The sequence below is a fragment of the Culex pipiens genome, chromosome 3, assembly GCF_016801865.2.
Source record: "Culex pipiens pallens isolate TS chromosome 3, TS_CPP_V2, whole genome shotgun sequence".
NCBI lineage: Eukaryota > Metazoa > Arthropoda > Insecta > Diptera > Culicidae > Culex > Culex pipiens.
Window position 1 is genome coordinate 29,973,659 of NC_068939.1, and position 19,086 is coordinate 29,992,744.

Below are 19,086 nucleotides of genomic sequence, written 5' to 3' on the forward strand. Positions count from 1 at the left end.
CGAGGTACTTTCAACAGCATGATAAACACTCAAACCCCGATGGTTTGACACCATCTGTTGTCAAACGAACGGGGTCACTTTTTAGTTAGACACCCCTTTTACACGGAGTTCACACACACTAACAAAAAATGGATTGTTAGTGTGCGTGAGTGCCGTTTAAAAAGTGACAGTTCGTCACTTTTTAGTTGGACTACCCTAGTAACATTTTAGGTTTTAAGTAGGTCATAAAAGCCTATTTAGGCCGTATGAGGGTTTCCAGAACCCTGATAAAACCTGTAAGTTTAAAAATGTTACTAGGGTATGACCAACCAACGGGGTACAAACTAAAAAAGTGTCAAACGAAAAAGTGACCAACCACTTGGGGTTGAGTGTAATACCATTCCGACCGTATTTGATTCGCATTTTTCAGTTAATAAAAATAAAATCTTTAACGTTTCAAAATCACCCCGGTTTGAGTATTCTAAACAATTCTTTCAACAGAACAATGATTATGGCTTTGTTTTTTTTATCAGATTTCAATGTTCCATCAGCACCTTAGCATACGACCACTACCGTCGCGAGTAAATCGACAAGTACCGAATCCAGTGAACCATAACTATTTTGCCGCAAGTTTGCGTGCAGACGGTGCGCAAAAAAATCAAATTAACTTAATCATAAGGCGTTGGCCGTCTTTTGTGTCGGAAACCTTTTGTGTCGAAGGTCTTTGGATCGATCGATTAACTCGATCATCCTTGATAAAAGTTGGGGAAATTCTTCGAATAACTGCTATAAATATCCACCCATTCGGTTGGAGCAGGTATCAGTACAGTTAGTTCCGTTCTTGTGGTTGAACATCCGACTTCTTCAAGCAACATGATCAAGATTTCTTTGGTGGCACTTGCCCTGGTGGGCGCTGCTCTTGCCTACGAGCACCACGGCTACATCAACGAGGTGAAGCACATCCCGTACAAGTACTACGGCGGTTTGGAGGGAGGTATTGGCGGTGGCATCTCCGGTGGATTCGGAGGAAGTCAGGGCGGCTACAAGGAGGAAAGCGGCCTGGACTACTACAGCTATCCGAAGTACAAGTTCGAGTACGGCGTAAAGGACATCCACACCGGGGACCACAAGAGCCAGTGGGAGATGCGCGATGGAGATGTGGTCAAGGGCGAGTACACGCTGGACGAAGCCGATGGAACCAAGCGTGTCGTGGAGTACTACGCCGACAGCAAGAATGGGTTCGAGGCCAAGGTTAAGAACATCGGACATGCCAGCCAGGGTGGCATCGGAGGAGGAATGGAGGGTGGAATCGGAGGTGGTTACGGCCATGGGTACAGCTACAGCAAGCTGAAGAAGTACAACTAAATGCATTCTTTTTGGAATGCGCAAGTAAGACTGAATGGCTACCGACTGGAATAACCGTGAAGATCTTAAGTCCTGACAAATAATGTTGAAGCATTCAAAAATCATCTTTTTTTTAACTTCAAAATTCATATTTAAAAAATAAACAAACCAACTTTTTAAACAAGAAATGTATTTCTACCACCCTAATAATCACCGCCCACCCTACCTTCGCGGCACACTCCCGGAACTGCCCCCCGAGCGGTCCCAGCGGGGCCAGCTGCTGCCGGATGTTGTCCAGGGCGGCCTGCAGCAGCGGCTTGTCGTTCTCGCCGCTGCGGAACGTGTCCCGCTGGATCTGGTACGCGTCGAACAGGTTGCGCACCGTCTCGGCCTCCTGGTGGAACCGGATGTACAGCTTGAGCAGGTCGACCCGCGCGATCACGTAGTTCTTCAGCTCGATCCACTGCTGACGCAGCAGGTCCACCTTCTGCTGGACGTCATCGCGCTGGCCGTCCTCCAGATACTCCAGGCTGGGGGTCAGCCGGGCGAGCAGGTTGTTGATGGCGTTGCCTTTGATCTGTGGGCAGGAGAGAGGGGGAAAACAAAAATCGTGTTTATATTTTTGAAATTTGCTGATTTGAAGTAAAAAAAAACGTGTCCGACATGTGCTACAAGAAGCGTCGCGACGACACAGGGCGGAGAAAGTTATTAATGGGGATCATTAAGCACTTCCTTGCAGACTGTGACTTTAGTGAGAAGATTATTTTAGAATTTCTAATTTTACATGGCTGGACGGTTACTTGTATTATTAGACAGAAGAAGCTTGTTGAAGCGGATGTATTTTTAGAAAACATGAAATTCACAGACGAAAACAGAATTTGATTGGTTCAACATCTAATCTGTGTTCAAAATCAACAAGGCATACATTGAAAAACTAACTTAATCCACCTATGTGGTTGGAGCCTTCCTCACAACAATGGCTGTACACAAGTTTCATCTATTTTTTAGATCCGGCTTCCAAAAAGTACATCGATATCACTTAACTGCCCACCATTGAAAAAACGGCTAATATCCACTTTTGGCAAAAATGAGATATTAGCACCAGGTGGTAGATGATGTTCCAACGCATCTTCTGAAACTTGAATTTCACTAAAATAGTGTTTAGATTTGGCTGCCGATGCGAAAAACCAAACGGCTAATATGCCATTCTTATGGGAAATTGCCTTGACGGAGATTTGGTGACAAACACTAAAACGCGTTTTTCTCGGAATACTTGATTTGGCATAATAGCCGAATTTTCAAATATGGGCAGTTAAGTGGCCATATCTCGAGACCGGGTTGCCAGATCTTCAATGTTTTGGGCTCGTTGGAAAGGTTTTTTGATAACCTAACCAACGTTGGGTCGGATGATGGACCCGGACATAGTTAACATACATTTAAGTGAGATCCGGCTTCAAAAAAGTACATCAATATCACTTAAGTGGCCATATCTCGAGACAGGGTTGCCAGATCTTCAATGTTTTGGACTCGTTGGAAAGGTCTTTTGATAACCTAACCAACAATAGGTCGGATAGTGGATCCGGACATAGTTTACATACATTTAAGTGAGATCCGGCTTCAAAAAAGTACATCAATATCACTTAAGAGGCCATATCTCGAGACAGGGTTGCCAGATCTTCAATGTTTTAGACTCGTTGGAAAGGTATTTTGATAACCTAACCAACAATGGGTCGGATGGTGGATCCGGACATAGTTTACATACATTTAAGTGAGATCCGGCTTCAAAAAAGTACATCAATATCACTTAAGAGGCCATATCTCGAGACAGGGTTGCCAGATCTTCAATGTTTTGCACTCGTTGGAAAGGTCTTTTGACAACCTAACCAACGTCGGGTCGGATAGTGGAGCCGGACATAGTTTACATACATTTAAGTGAGATCCGGCTTCAAAAAAATACATCAATATCACTTAAGTGGCCATATCTCGAGACAGGGTTGCCAGATCTTCAATGTTTTGGGCTCGTTAGAAAGGTCTTTTGATAATCTAACCAACAATGGGTCGGATGGTGGACCCGAACATAGTTTACATACATTTAAGTGAGATCCTGCTTCAAAAAAGTATATCAATATCACTTAAGTGGCCATATCTCGAGACAGGGTTGCCAGATCTTCAATGTTTTGGGCTCGTTGGAAAGGTCTTTTGATAACCTAACCAACGATGGGTCGGATGATGGACCCGGACATAGTTTACATACAGTTAAGTGAGATCCAAATATATGTAAAAACACATTTTTATACATAACTTTTGAACTACTTATCGAAACTTCAATCTGTATAAAACTCGATCTATGGGACCCTTTAGGGTTTACCTATGGTTTACCAAGTCGAATGCAACAAGTTCGGGTCAAATCGGTTCAGCCAGTGCGGAGAAACATGAGCTAGTTTGTTGGTCACATACATACATACACACACACATACACACAGACATTTGTTCAGTTTTCGATTCTGAGTCGATATGTATACATGAAGGTGGGTCTACGACGTTTTTATACGAAGTTCATTTTTAGAGCAGGATTATAGCCTTACCTCAGTGAGGAAGGCAAAACACATAAAATAAATTAAACAATCTTATAAAAAAAATAAATCTTGTAATGGTTTTGGAATTTTGATCAAAAAAGCGTTTCAAAATGCATTTAACACCAGATTAGAAACAAGATTAATTTATCTGGATTAAAAAAAAAATCAATGGTAACTTTCAAAAATGTATGCATACATTTGATTTATTTTAATTTTGGATTGTTTATTTTTAATTGTAATGCAACTGAATGCAAAAAGTCGCAGTATTTTTTTTTTTCAAAATTTAATTTCCTCAATACATCATAAAATTTTTTGAAATGAAAATTGGATTCAAATCTTCTTTATAAAAAAACACTCTTTTTACCTTTATTCAAAAATTCTACAAAAAGCTTTAAAATGATTTTTTGAATACTTATAATTTTAAAAGTTATTCTAATTTTTTTGAAACTATTGAAGTTTATTGAAAAAAAAAATTATTTACTGATTTCTCGACTCATTTTGTGATTTTTTTTTTTATTTTAAAAATATTTGTAGCGAACTTTGTTATCAGTTGTGTGTGTGTGTGTGTGTGTGCAACCAACCAAACGGGACCACGCGGTCGCTTCTTACAAATTGAGTTGTTTCCATGTATTTTTAGCTCTCATTCTATACATGCAAATAACTCGCATAGGCATTTGGAAGGTGTTAGCTCTGCCGAGCTTCGGTGACCCATTTCTACGCTGGCTAGCCGAGCGCGAGGTACTTCAGCTTTGTCGACAAGCCCCGCCCTGAAGAACGTTTGCACCAATCGGATTCAAACGTTATTTAGAACTTCCGAACCCTTGTCAAATGGACAAGGACCCAGCGCGTATATAGTTGATAGTAACAGTATTCCTAATTCCAGTCATAGCTCACCAAGTCGCGATGGCCTAGTGGTTAGCATTTTTGCTTACCAATCCAAAGGACGGGGGATCGAACCCCGACTCAAGCGACTTTGATTTTTCGTACATGTTCAGAGTTTCAAGATTTATATTTCCTATACTTTCTCGTTGGGAGCAGATGGGAATCGAACCCAGGACCATTCGCTTACAAAGCGAACACCGTAACCAGTCAGCCACGGCCGCTCCTTTAGCGAACTTTGTTATCAGTTTATAAAGCTAAAAAATACACAATTTTATCATTTATTAAAAAAATAACTTCACATGAATTTCGCAAAAATTAAAACTTAAATTTTAACTGTTAGAAAATTCATATTAGAGTCTTCCTATACAACAATCCAAGTTTTTTTTTCATATATTTCACATTTTTACGAAATTGAACCATTTGTTTCTGGAAAAAAACAATTTAAAAATGATAAAAACTCAATTCAAACATAAACAATGTTTAGATTCAAAACAAAAACATTGATGAAGCAAAAAAATAACAACGAAATGTTCTCAAATTATTTTTTGCAAAAATATGTGAAAATATGATCCCAAACATTTTTTTTATCTCGACACTCAATTTATTTATCGAATATTTCATCAACAGCCTTAAAAGCCAGTAATATAGCTATTTTGAAAAGCCGTCCCGGACCGGATCCGGCCCGCGGGCCAGACTTTGGGCAGAAGAATGCATTTCAAATTGTTTTATGTTGGTTGGACTTCTAATTCTACGAAATTTTGAAGATTCGGGATTCGATTATCCGAAGCTAAGATTGTCCCAAGTGATTTTTTTTCGATGCCTCCGCGTAATGGAGTCAGGAGTAAATTGAAAACTGTACTCTTCATCAACACTTCACTAAAGTACTTTTTGATTGCAAAATTCAATTCTGGAATTTTCCTAAATTAATAATAAATTAAACTAGTGTTGTTCGAAATCACTGACAAAAGTGATTTAAAAAAATTAGTTTATCATTTTTGTCGGTGTAGATCTCTTGCCGAAGAGACCAAATCGGTCGAAAAACTCAAAAGATACAGATTTTGAATTTTCACATACCATTATCGCATGAACAACTGCCAAATTTGTATGGAAAATGATAAAGGACAAAATGATGATACAATTGGCTGTTTGGGCATACGACAGGTTTCAGCCAATCTAAAAATAACAAAAAAAATTGAAAAAGTTCATTTCGTAGAGAATGGTTCTAAAAATTATTTTAAAATTTAAAAAAATAAATTTTCCTGGCATTAAAAAAGAGCTAAAAACACTTATGGGTCATTCCATCTCAACTGTGCACGAAAAAGTGCAAATTTGAAAATTACCCTCTCCGATCCTGCTCAAATTTGGCAGAGCTGTTGATACTATCAAAACATTGAAGAATCCCGAATTTCATCCAAATCGGACCACCCCCTCCATTTTTGTGCCTCCCCAAAAAATTGACTTTTTGGCGATTTTTGACCAAACCTCCTAGTTTCAAACGGCGATAGCTCAGGAACCACAAATCTCAGAAGGTCGGTCTTAGACTCAATTTTGAAGGAAATTGGACGTAGAATCCATTTCCGTGATCAACATTTTGATTAATTTATTTTTTCTACCTGTATTGCGCAATTGAAAACTTTGAACGGCCGTATCTCAAAACACCCCAACTTATTTTTTTGATTTGACCTCACCATCGTGTTCCCCGGCCAATTTTACATAAGAATCACTTATCGACAGAAATGAATATGTTTCGTTCCAGAGATATCGAATTTTAAAGTTTTGTGTTTTCTAGATTACCTACATCAGCTTCATTCGCCGCATCTGCTAGAAGCACACAGGCGAGCTGATCAATAACTGCTACCTGGTGTTCTGGGAGATGATTAATTTAATTTATATTTTTATAATTTTACGCAAATATTTATTCAAATGGCTAATAGGGGAAATTCTCGTATGTTTGCCAGGTTAAGTCCTCGCTCCTAGTTTCATCCAATTTGCTCATTTTCACTATTTGAACAACAAAATTTGCAAAACTTTTGATAGAAACTTGCTTGTTCACTTCTCATTGAGCTATTTATCACTCGATTTCAGTTGAAAACGCTTTTAATAAGCTATGGCAACATTAGAGGAACGCTGAAATTAGATGCTGTTCCCTACCCTGATCAAAATTAGATGCTGGTCCCTACCTTGATCAATCTATTTTTGTGAAAGGAATATTTATTGGGTTATTTTGAATGCACCGTTTTTTACGTGTTGCTAACCGTTTTAGAGTACCTTCGAGGCCATGACTAGGGCCTTTGTCATGGGCGGTAGCAAAATAGTGCCATTCAGCAAAACCCCAAAACCTGCTTTATTATTATTATTATTATTATTATTATTATTATTATTATTATTATTATAGTTTATTATTGACACTTTGCCATAATTTGGCAAATCTGATTTATGGTTTAAAAGATTGATCATATTAAATCAATTTTTATATTGTGAGCCAGCTCCATTTGATTAAATGATGATTTTGGTCAAGGTACATTTAATAAAAAAAATCCTTATACGTGAGGACAGCAGCCGTATTGTGTTCCAAGAATCTAAGAATTAAAGAAGAAAAAAAAACTGTAGTTCGGACGGTGTCAAAATCATCGCAACTAAATTTGGGGAATTAGCCACTTTGCAGCAGATCAAACTTTGTTATTTTCTTAAATTTTTGGTGGAGTATGAAAAGGATTTCTGGAAGGTATCCAGAAATCCTTTTCATACTCCACTAGAGTACAACGTATAAACATTTTTTTTTCATATGTTTTACTCAATAATGTATCGTGCACTTATTGTTCAGTGTTACTAACAAGATTTCATTTTCCTGCTCGCTTCGTCGGATTCCAATTCTGCCCTTAACTGTGTGTCGTTATTACTCTATCCTATGGGTTAGCACAGAAATTCACTTCATTATTTTTTTTGAGCAGATACACATTCGCGATTAAACTCCAGATTCCTACAGTGTTATACAGTTATTTTTTGCCCAATTTGATAAAGATTATTTATGATGAAATATTATTTCAATAAATGACCAGGTAGCAGTTATTGATCAGCTCGCCTGTGTGCTTCTAGCAGATGCGGCGAATGAAGCTGATGTAGGTAATCTCGAAAACACTAAACTTTAAAATTCGATATCTCTGGAATGAAACATATTCATTTCTGTCGATAAGTGATTCTTATGTAAAATTGGTCGGGGAACACGATGGAGAGGTCAAATCAAAAAAATAAGTTGGGGTGTTTTGAGATACGGCCGTTCAAAGTTTTCAATTGCGCAATACAGGTAGAAAAAATAAATTAATCAAAATGTTGATCACGGAAATGGATTCTACGTCCAATTTCCTTCAAAATTGAGTCTAAGACCGACCTTCTGAGATTTGTGGTTCCTGAGCTATCGCCGTTTGAAACTAGGAGGTTTGGTCAAAAATCGCCAAAAAGTCAATTTTTTGGGGAGGTACAAAAATGGAGGGGGTGGTCCGATTTGGATGAAATTCGGGATTCTTGCATGCTTTGATAGTATCAACAGCTCTGCCAAATTTGAGCAGGATCGGAGAGGGTAATTTTCAAATGCTGTTCCGCTTCAGATGGAATGACCCTTATGTTTTTAAATATGTTTTTTTAGAAGGGAGAGAAAATTTGCAAAATTACCATTTTTACTAATTAAAAACTGAATCATTAGTTTTCAAGATGTGACCCTGTGAAAAATACATGTTTCATAAAATTTTATCTCTATGAAGTTGTTTATCAGCAGGTATTTTTTTCAGTACACGAATCCTTTATCTGGGTTGGTTTTCCTATTTAAAATATTTTAATTTGCCAACAATCCAACCATTATCGATAATTTTAGCTTTAAATAGCTTTTGTATTTATAAAACATTATTTTCAAAAATTGAACCTTTTTCGATAATTTGTACCTCAAAACGCTTATAACTCGAAAACGGTACACGTTGAAAAAAAAGGTTGTGTCATTTTAGATTGCAAATTTAGTTTTGCATTGAAAACTGATTTTTTTTTTAGAGTTCCAGAAAATCATAACAGTGAAGGTACTGAAGATGCTATTTTATGTCACCTAAAATATATTCTAAAAATGCAATATGTATGTAGGTGATACGTTTACGATTATTTAACTTTTGCAAATACGAAGAGAGTAACTCTTTTTTATGTTTTTCTTTGCATTTTTTTAATTTATTCATGCATTAATTTATTTTCAGATTAGTTCTACTGGATAGTAAGTCGTCGCCATCGTGCTAACTTGTCGTACGTGCATTTTGGGCCAAATTGAGTTAAGAACGCCATTTTGTGTAGCTCACAATGCCTCACCTTTTGACCTGCACAGATCCCCAAAATTCGATTTCGATCCTGAGATATTCAACAAAAACCGAAAAAACTCCGTGCATTTTTGTCACTTTACATATGAAAGTAGTTTCAATCTTGTCGTGCTATCTTGTCACTCCATGAAAATTGATGTAAGTGCGACAAAATGCCAAAGGGATTTCAGGTCAGGAAAGTCAGGATGCGTTTGTCGCACGTACAAGCTAGACTACCGTAAACATTTGTAATTATAACTCGGGACTCCAGCAACCAACTTCAACCAAACTTTGGGACAATGTACAGAATGGTGAGCCAAACAAAACGTGTTTCTTATTGTTTACATTGCGTGCTCTCGTTTTTGAATATTCAAGGTCAAACATTAAAACGCGTTTTTCTCGGAACGTCAAAATGGCGGGTGCGACAAGATAGCACGACGACGTCGAAGTGTTATGTCTATTCTCAAAAACCATAATACAAAGGCCCATCTTTTGGGAATTATGTTTGAAAATTCGATAAAGCAGCCCTACTGTTGGACTTGGACATAAGGGTAAAAGGTCAGATGAGGTATAAGGAGAAAAAAAACCCTAGTTTCCTCAATTGATAAAAAATGAACTCACCTCCAAATCATTCAGAAGCTGATGATGCAACAGCAAACAATCCTTCGCCTCCGCCAGGCTTTCCCCCATCCGGTGAATGCCGGTTCCCTGCTCGATGCGCTCCTTCCGCGCGTCGGCCATCCACTGAAAGAGCAGATTGTACCGCTCCATAAACTCGTTCAGGGCTTCCGTCAACCGGAGGTTGTGCTCACTTTGCTGTAGACTGTACCGCTCAAAGACGAGCTTCTTCTGCTCTATCCGCTCGACCATCGTTTGAACTCCGGTCACTTCCGGCTTGGTCCGGCCAACGTCGTCGATTAGCGAGTAGCCGGCTTGCAGGACCTGGGTGATGGTCGAGGTTAGTTCTTGCAGCGTTTGTTCGGAGATTGTCAGCAGTTGCTGGTCGTTGCTGAGCTCCATCTCGATTTGAGTCAGTTTGGTGAGGAGGTTCTCGGCCCGGCCGAAGAATTCTCGCGACTGCGAGAGCAGCGATTCTCGGTGGTCGATTTCGTCGACGAATTCTGTGCAAGCCGCGAGAACGCTGTAGGCCTTCGCGCAGGCTTCATCACCGGCGAAGCATCCGGTGGCGACGAGTTCTTCGGTTGCTTTCGTAATTTTGAGTGATTTATCGCGAAGGAGTAGTGCGTCCGGTTTGAGATTTTGGTAGGTGTCGAGCAGGTCGCGAGCTTGTTCGGACGAGTCGCCCAGAGTGAAGGAACTGAGGTTGGAGTTGCGTGACGCGTTTAGGCTGTACTCGATGTCTGCGAGTTCTTTGGCGAGGATCGCTAGCGTGAGGCACTGCTCTAGTTGGGTTTTGCGTGACTGCCAGGCTTGTTCGAGGTTGTTCCGCCGGTTGGAGAGATCTTCGAGCCATCGCTCGACCTGACCCACGGCGTAGATTGCGTCCTGTTTGATGTGGTTCGGCCGCGAGTCGAGCGTTCCGATGTTGGCGAGCTCGCGAAGTCGGTCGAGCAGCTGGTTGCCTACCTTCAGGGCGGCCGAGATCGACGTCAACATGTCTATTCGGAGAGTTTTGAACGACTCGAGAAAATCGCGGACGGCGTCGATCTCGATCGGGATCATTGTGTCGTTGCAGGCCACCTCCAGGGAGCTCATCTTGCCGTAGCATTCGCCGAGCCGCTCGAAAAAGTTCACGTTGAACAGGACGATGTCTCGCCTTTCCTGGAGCATCTTTTTGATGTCCTGCCAGACGGCGCCGAGCGATGCGGCCATTTCTTCGATCAACACCGGATTGGGTGGCTCATTTGCGGCGATCTTTTCCTGAACTTTGTGGTAGAACTCCTCCAGTGGCGTCGGGAGATTCTACAATTTAAAATACTGAGTTAAAACCAATCAAAAACCTTTTAAAATCCCGGCAATTACCTGAATTTGCCTCAGCAGTTCCTCGTGCTCGCGCTGCAGGTTCAAGGCCTCGTCCAAGCTGGGACCCAGAAATGTGAACTTGGGCAGCAGATCTGCAACTTTGATGTACAACCGTTCGCCACTCTATTAAAAAAAAAAGAAATTTCTAAATTAGTTTTGCGAGCGATGATGGCGGTCATAAATCTGCCGGGACCGTCTGTGGACTGGTCCAATAAATGTTTATTTGACAATGACTACCGAAAGCGCAGCGCACGATTTCTTCAGATCTTCCCACGTCGTTGAATTTTGCGCGGACTCGCGTCAAGTGAAATGCGTTGCGATGCAGTCTGGGGGCATTAAGAAGAAGCAAGACCCGGTCGGGGAACAGGGAACAGATTGAGTGGTTTATAACGAGTGTGACACGATGTGAGACAAATTGGAAACCACCTTGGACGTGGTAATTACTCCATTTGTAGAGTTTGAATACCAATTGAAGAAATGATTAAATGCTGATGACTTAAATCCTGCATATTTATAGATTCGATTTGCGTAAGCAAATTGCTACAACCTCAGAAATGATACCAATTAAAACAGCTATCAAAGTCAGAAATTATCGACCACTTTGCACTTCTCTCAAGAAACAATTCCGTGAAATACCAGCCTGCCATCTCTCAGCAGCTAAGATGCTTCAGCAGAAAAAAAATGAAAAACACGTTCCATTTTGCACTTCCCCGTCTCTCCCAGAACCAGATCACCCAGGTTCCATTTTTATTAACATAACTGCACACTAACGGGAAAAATTTATGTCATTATTGCGCGCAGTAAATAATCATTTTACGTCCTCCCAAGACTTGAACCGACGACGGCGATGATGTCGGCTCGATGACCGCGATTTGAGGGCAACAATTAGCTTGGAACTCACCCCCGGCTTCGCCGGTGCAACTTTTACGGGGCCCTTCCCACCTTAATGGAGACATTAATAGAGCCGCCACTTTTGATGATGTTCCGACGAAACCGGCTGGCAACACTGGCTTGGAAGTTTGGGTCTAATTTTAGCAGGCGCAAATTCTGGAGCAATTTTCCACCGTGACGAAAATCGGGTGCGAGCGGAAAACATCGAGAACAAGTGGTCTGCCACCGCGGTTGTGATGGATGATGGATATCTGGATTCCAGCTTTAAATAGAATAGAGAGAGCATTACGCCAACCAGCGCCATCTTTGAACGGGGCTGGTGCGTAAACTTGAGACGATGAGTAAATATTTAATCGCGGTTTTAACGTTTCGGTTTACGTATTTTCTAAAAATGCAAGCAGTTTACATCGGTTTCGGCTTCCTGTTTTTTTTTTTTTCACGGATGTGTAGTTTTCTACGAAATAGAACTTTTTGTATTAGTTTTATTTTTTGTAGTTTTTAAGGCGGCAGAAACTTTTTTGCTGCCTTGCTCTCGAAAGGATACTTCGAACTTCGGAGTTAGCGAAAAAGGTTGCGCAATTTTTTATTTTTTATTTGAATATTAACAATGATTTGATTATTATAACTTCATACAAATTGGAACTTTGCATGTAAATACTAACACACGTGATTCAACGACCAGATCATAATATCGCCATACTTATCAAAAACATGTGCTTGTCATCTAAGCCCATATTTTGTCTTTTTTGTAGCCCTTTGCAATTGTTTTTTTAATCATTTCCCAAACAAACCCAATCAAGCTTATGCCGTATCCAAACGCTAGGACGAGCCACGCCACTAGCATGTCGTCAAAAACTAGATAATGTTGTTCCTCATCATTTCCACGTGGTCTATTACCAGAGATCCACTTGTAGCTATGATCACCTTGTTGTCGCTGCCATAGGTTGAAAAGACCAGCTTCGTTTAGAGCAATATATGTGAATTGAAATATCCCCAAGTATGGACTGCGGACTGCTGTTTGATAAACATGCATTGTATCGAACGAAATTTGATCCTCTAGAACAATGAACCACGACAGTCCCCGCTCGTAATCGTACGACAGTTTCGGTACCATAGCGACCAACTCTTCAGCTGCAATAATGGCAACACCGGGTTCATTGTGAAAAATTTCTACGGGATCGCCATGTTCTACGTATCTGCCAATTAAAGGATGCTCAACAGCGTCGGGTATTTGATTGAGATCAAATCGGAACTTGAGTCCATACTTGTCAAAATCATCTAACCTCTTCGCCGTTTGGGCCGATGGTCTGTCAATCATCATCGAAATAATTTTCGTTTCGAATGCGTTGGTCATAAAAAACATCACTACGATCAATGAGTGCAAAATGGCTCGTTCCCAGCGTCCGGCACGATGCAGATCATGCCGTTCAAATCCGCAAACCACGAGTAGAATTGGATCATTTTTGAACGAGTCTGGCACCGCATACCTTACAACTTCCGTAACAACTAAAGCAATTGCTAGCAGCGTCCACACTTGCCATTTAAATGGCATTGTCATGATCTCAACGGCGGTCAATCGTCTTCCTCTAGGAATAAGTATCCGACAACTTGTGGGAGCACACATGGCTATCCCTTGAAAGGTTCTATCTATTTTCACTAGCACCATCCTTCTAAGCCTAATATCACCGTCTTTAGGAATCATTCTTAGTTTCCCATTTAAATACTCAGCAGTCGCCTTAACCCATTTGTACGATGCTGTTTCCAAGTCTCCAGTATTTTTTTCTGGAACATACGTTATGGTGTTTCCATTGAATGAGTACCTAAACCAACCGAAAAGTCGTTTAGGATGAGGTTGACCATCACGAAGATCAATAACAACACTGTTTTTCAGACTTTTCAACCGTACCTGTGTGCTAAAGGTGTCGAAAAATAAAGCATTGTTGCAATTCACATCATTGAAAATCCAATTCATTATCTCTCCAACGCTCAACTCGGAAAACTCCATGAATGTCATCACTACCGTGGCGGGGTCGAACAGGTTGAAAAACTTTAAGATTTGCCGAGTCTTGGCATAGAGACTGAATTCTACTTGACGGCCTGGATACAACACTAGCAGCGAAGGTGTTTTCGGTAAAGCTTCGCTCCGATCGCCCCAACCTGAACCTTGCAGGACATACTTTACGGCAGATTCCAGCTTTGGGGATTGCAACAATACACTCAGCACATTATCGTACGGACTTTTCGAAGTCATGTCGAAAAATATGCACTCGAAGGTTCCAACCTGCACCTGCATTAGGTACTCGATAATCCGCAACGAATAGTCCAAAACGTGCGGGTTTTGGGCGGAGCCCAATAATAAATTTGCCAGCACGAAAAAAACACAAGTGGCAAGCTTCATGGTTTCACCTTGAATGATCTCTTGATGGGTTATCAGAAAGATTATCAATCTACACGTCTAACAGTTTTCCACGTTAGCATTGATGCTACTACAATGCACTTTACAATGAATTTATAATCTTACCCAATCTGCACTTTAAACCAGGGTTGCGAATGAGCGAGCGAGCCAGAATCCGTGCTCGCTCATTCATGAGCATGAGGACTTAACAGGTAGCTCGTGCTCGCTCATGCTCAACGCATGCGCTCGCGCTCAATGAGCGCTCATCAGCAAATCAGGTAGATTTTTAGTATTGTTTATGAATCTGGCACAGGCCAATTGGATTGCCACTTTTGAAGATAATTTCATCGCGAAAAAGGTCCATGAACTCATCAAAATTGCATTGGTAATTTAATTTTGGTTAACCGCGGTAAATTCATCAAATTATTCGTTGGCGTCGAACTGTCAAAAATAGATCGCGGTGGATTGCGGGGGATACTTTTCTACCCCAGTTTTTTGAGTGATCAATGTGGTAATGGTAAATTTATGAAACTTTAATGTTGTCAGCCTATATATATTTTTTCAGAGTTTGATAATTTAGAAAACTAGTTTTGATTAATTTCCCGATAAATGAAAAATGGCTGACACGCAAGTAAAGTGTCTTAATTTGCTAAGAATCCCAGACACTCTTTTTAGCTTATTTCACTTTCAAATTTAGAGTAAACTGTCAAGGAACGAAATTTTTAGGTCTTAAATAAGCTGTAAATAGGATGGTAATAGTTTTTTTATATTAAAACATGTTTTTACTTGTGAGCAGGCTCATTTCTCATTTATTTATTTGGATCGACTCCAGCATATAAATAAGATAATTGATGTGAAAATTATCTAAGACACAGATTTGACATTTATTATGCAAAATTATTTACAAATAATTGACTAAACAAGATGAGGTGCCCAGGTATTAAAACATGACTAAACGTATTACCAAGAAAACATATTTGTATTCCTTAAAAGATACTTTTCAGCTTTATTAAATAGTTCACTTTCACGTGTCACTCTATTATCAACTTTTTTTTATTAATCGAATTATTTCTACACAGTAAAAAAGTGTACATTTGGAAGTTGTAATTTTGTAAGGTTGAATATTACCTCTTGAATGTTATAATTTTACCTCGATTCAGACTGAAAAAAATGCATTACACCAAAAAAGTGGCAAAATTACACATTTTCAGAAGTAAAATTACGCATTTTTCTAAAATAAAAGACGTACTTCCCAGATGTAATATTTCTATGGTTTTTTTACTGTGTACAGATCTTAATGTAACACCTTAACCCCTTAACTCTGACTCCAAAACAAGTTTCAAAACAAAAAAATATGACAAATAACTTCATCCAATATTATTAAGATTAGCCTATTCAAGCCTCCATTAAAAAGAAACAACCTCGAAGCTCTACAATGAGCAAAAATGAGCGCGAGCGCGAGCAATGAGCATTTTCGCTCAAAAAATAAATGAGCAAACACGAGCACGAGCAAACGTGAGCTAGTTGCGTCGCGCTCCTCCTCACGAATGAGCGAAAAATGCTCGCTCATGAGCGGATGAGCGCTCAAAATCGCAACACTGCTTTAAACTCACAATATTGTATGCAACGCGAATCAAATATATCAAAGTTGGAACTTCGCAACACAAAAGCCTAATGTTTTTTGCAGCACTTTTCAAATGTTTGTTGAATCATTTCTCCCATGAACCCAATCAAGCTCATGCCGTAACCGAACGCTAGGACGAGCCATGCCACCATCATGTCGTCAAAATTCAGATAGCTTTGCTCCTCAACATGGCCACGAGGTCTTTTGCCGGAGATCCATTTGTAACAAAAATCACCGTGCTGTCGCTCCCATAGGTTAAAAAGACCAGCTTCGTTAAGGGTAACATATGTGAACTGAAATATCCGCAAGTACGGACTGCGGACTGGTGTTGGATAATAATGCATCGTGTCAACCGAAATGTGTTCCTCTAGAACAATGAACCAAGTCTGTCCCCGTTCGAAATCGTACGACAGTTTCGGTACCATAGCGACCAACTCTTCAGCTGCTATAAGAGCAACATTAGGTTCATTGTGAAAAATTTCTACGGGATCGCCATGCTCTACGTATTTCCCAATGAAGGGATCTTCACCAGCTTCGGGTAGTTGAGTTAGGTTAAATCGAAACTTAAGCCCATACTTGTCAAAATCATCTAATCTTTTCGCCGTTTGGGCTGATGGTTTGTCAATCATCATCGAAATAATTTTGGTTTCGAATGCGTTGGTCATAAAAAACATCACTACGATCAAAGAGTGCAAAATCGCCTTCTCCCAGCGTCCAGCACGATGTAGATCATACTCTTCAAATCCACAAACCACAAGTAGAATTGGATCATTCTTGAATGAGTCTGGCACCACATACTTTACAACTTCCGTAACAATTAAAACAATTGCTAGCAGCGTCCAAACCTGCCATTTAAATGGCATTGTCATTATCTCACCCGGTGTTAATGGTCTTCCTCTGGGAACCAGTATTCGAATTCCTATGGGAGCACTCATGATTACTCCTTGAAAGGTTCTATCTGTGCTTAATTGCACCATCCTTCTAAGCATAATATCACCTATTGTAGAACCACCAGGAAAAACTTGTAGTGCACAGTTTAAATAATCAGCAGTCGCCTTGACCCATTTGTAAGAAGCTGTTTCCAAGTCTCCTGACATCGTTTTAGGAACGTACGTTATGACGTTTCCATTGAATGAGTATCTGAACCAATCGAAAACCCGTTTTGGATGAGGTTGACCATCACGAAGATCAAAACCAATTTCGTTTTTAAGACTTTTCAGTCGTACCTTTGTGCTCAAGGTATCGAGATATAAAACATTATTGCAATTCACATCACTGAAAATCCAATCCATAATCACGGCAACGTTCAATTCGGAAAACTCCATGAATGTCATCACTACCGTGGCGGGGTCGAACAGGTTGAAAAACTCTAAAATTTGCCGAGTCATGGCATAAGCTGTGAATTCTCCTTCACGGCCTGGATATAACACTAGCAGCGAAGGTGTTTTCGGTAAAGCTTCGCTCCGATCGCCCCAACCTGAACCTTGCAGTACATACTTTACGGCAGATTCCAGCTTCGGCGATTGCAACAATACACTCAGCACATTGTCGTACGGACTTTTCGAGGTCATGTCGAAAAAGATGCACTCGAAGGTTCCAACCTGCACCTGCATTAGGTACTCGATAATCCGCAACGAATAGTCCAGAACGTGCGGGGTTTGGGCGGAGCCCACCAATAAATTAGCCAGTACGACAAAACCACAAGTTGCAAGCTTCATGGTTGCACCTTGAATGATGTCGCGATGGGTTATCAGAACGTTTTTCAATAACTGTGAACGTCGCTCTAATCAGTAGATATCATTGTTTAAAATAAGATAAAAAGGAAAGATATTACAAAAAAAAAACAAATTGTTCGCTTTACAGCATAGGGACGTGGCGTTACATCGTGCTGCCATCTGGTTTTTTCAAGTACAAGTCATCGTCTAAAAATAGACGGCGTCCTATCTCGCCCAGCAAAATGAAGTCGATAAAGTAGTCGGTTTCGATGAAGAAAAAGTGTTTCCCTATAGGGACGTGGCGTTACATCGTGCTGCCATCTGGTTTTTTTAAGTGCAAGAGTGGAAAAGTGCTGAGTCATCATCTAAAAATAGACGGCGTCCTATCTCCCCCAGCAAAATGAAGTCGATAAAGTAGTCGGTTTCGATGGAGAAAAAGTGGCAAACGTGGTCTAAAAATAGCGACGCCATCCCCCTATTGCCTTGGCGTTCTCGATTGCGAGATTCCTACTCGAAACTAGGCTTGATTTTGTCGAGGCATTTGCAAACCTCTATCTGGACAGAGCTAACGACCTGACCTCTAGGCTAGGACCGGGGCCAACATGGGGGGATGGCGTCGCTAATTTTAGACCACGTTTTCCACTTTTTCTCCATCGAAAACCGACTACTTTATCGACTGCATTTTGCTGAGCGAGATAGGACACCGTCTATTTTTAGACGAAGACTCATCACTTTTCCACTCTTGCACTTTAAAAACCAGATGGCAGCACGATGTAACGCCACGTCCCTATTAACTTCCCCGTCCGACTGAAACCGTGATCAGACAAATCTCATCTCGAAAAATGTAGGTTAATTACCCAAGTAACATTTTAGGCTTTATCAAATCATTCACAACCGCTATAAAACCTATCAGCCAAAACCAACATTAAAACCACATAGTCGTAACAAACTCCTCAGAACCTCGATAAACCCTACTTAAAACCCAAAAGGATCTCTGTAAAGGTGTATTCACATTATTCCATATCCGCAGCCGCTGCCGCATCCGCACAAAATTTGACAGTACGGACGCGATTTCTCCAATGCATTTCAAATGTTCCCATTCACACTGTTCCGGAGAAATCGCGTCCGCACTGTGCGTCCGTACTGTCAAATTTTGTGCGGATGCGGTATAATGTGAATACACCTTAAAAGGTTGTTACGGCCTTTTTATAAAACCCACAGAGGAGTTCAAGGTTTACAACTGAATCCTAACGACCTCCTTAAAACCTTGATAAAACCTTCGTTAAAACCTTGTTAGGGGTTAGGGATAAAGCACATTTCATACGTCTTCGTGCGTCTTATGACATACAGATTTTATTATGGCAGAAAA

At 40.4% G+C, this 19,086-nt stretch overlaps 2 protein-coding genes across 3 annotated transcripts in view; one reads left to right on the forward strand and one right to left on the reverse strand.

Moving 5' to 3' along the window:
- Positions 1-19,086, reverse strand: part of LOC120425344 (titin) — a 344,797-nt gene that overhangs the window by 181,561 nt on the left and 144,150 nt on the right. The window lies entirely within an intron of this gene.
- LOC120425345 (adult-specific cuticular protein ACP-20-like) lies at positions 614-1,403 on the forward strand. Its single transcript, XM_039589847.2, has one exon. The coding sequence runs from the start codon at positions 853-855 to the stop codon at positions 1,342-1,344; it is 492 nt and encodes a 163-aa protein (XP_039445781.1). The 5' UTR covers positions 614-852; the 3' UTR covers positions 1,345-1,403.

Excerpts from the sequence above, each read along its gene's own strand:
- LOC120425345 (XM_039589847.2), top strand. The coding sequence starts at position 853 with ATGATCAAGATTTCTTTGGTGGCACTTGCCCTGGTGGGCGCTGCTCTT.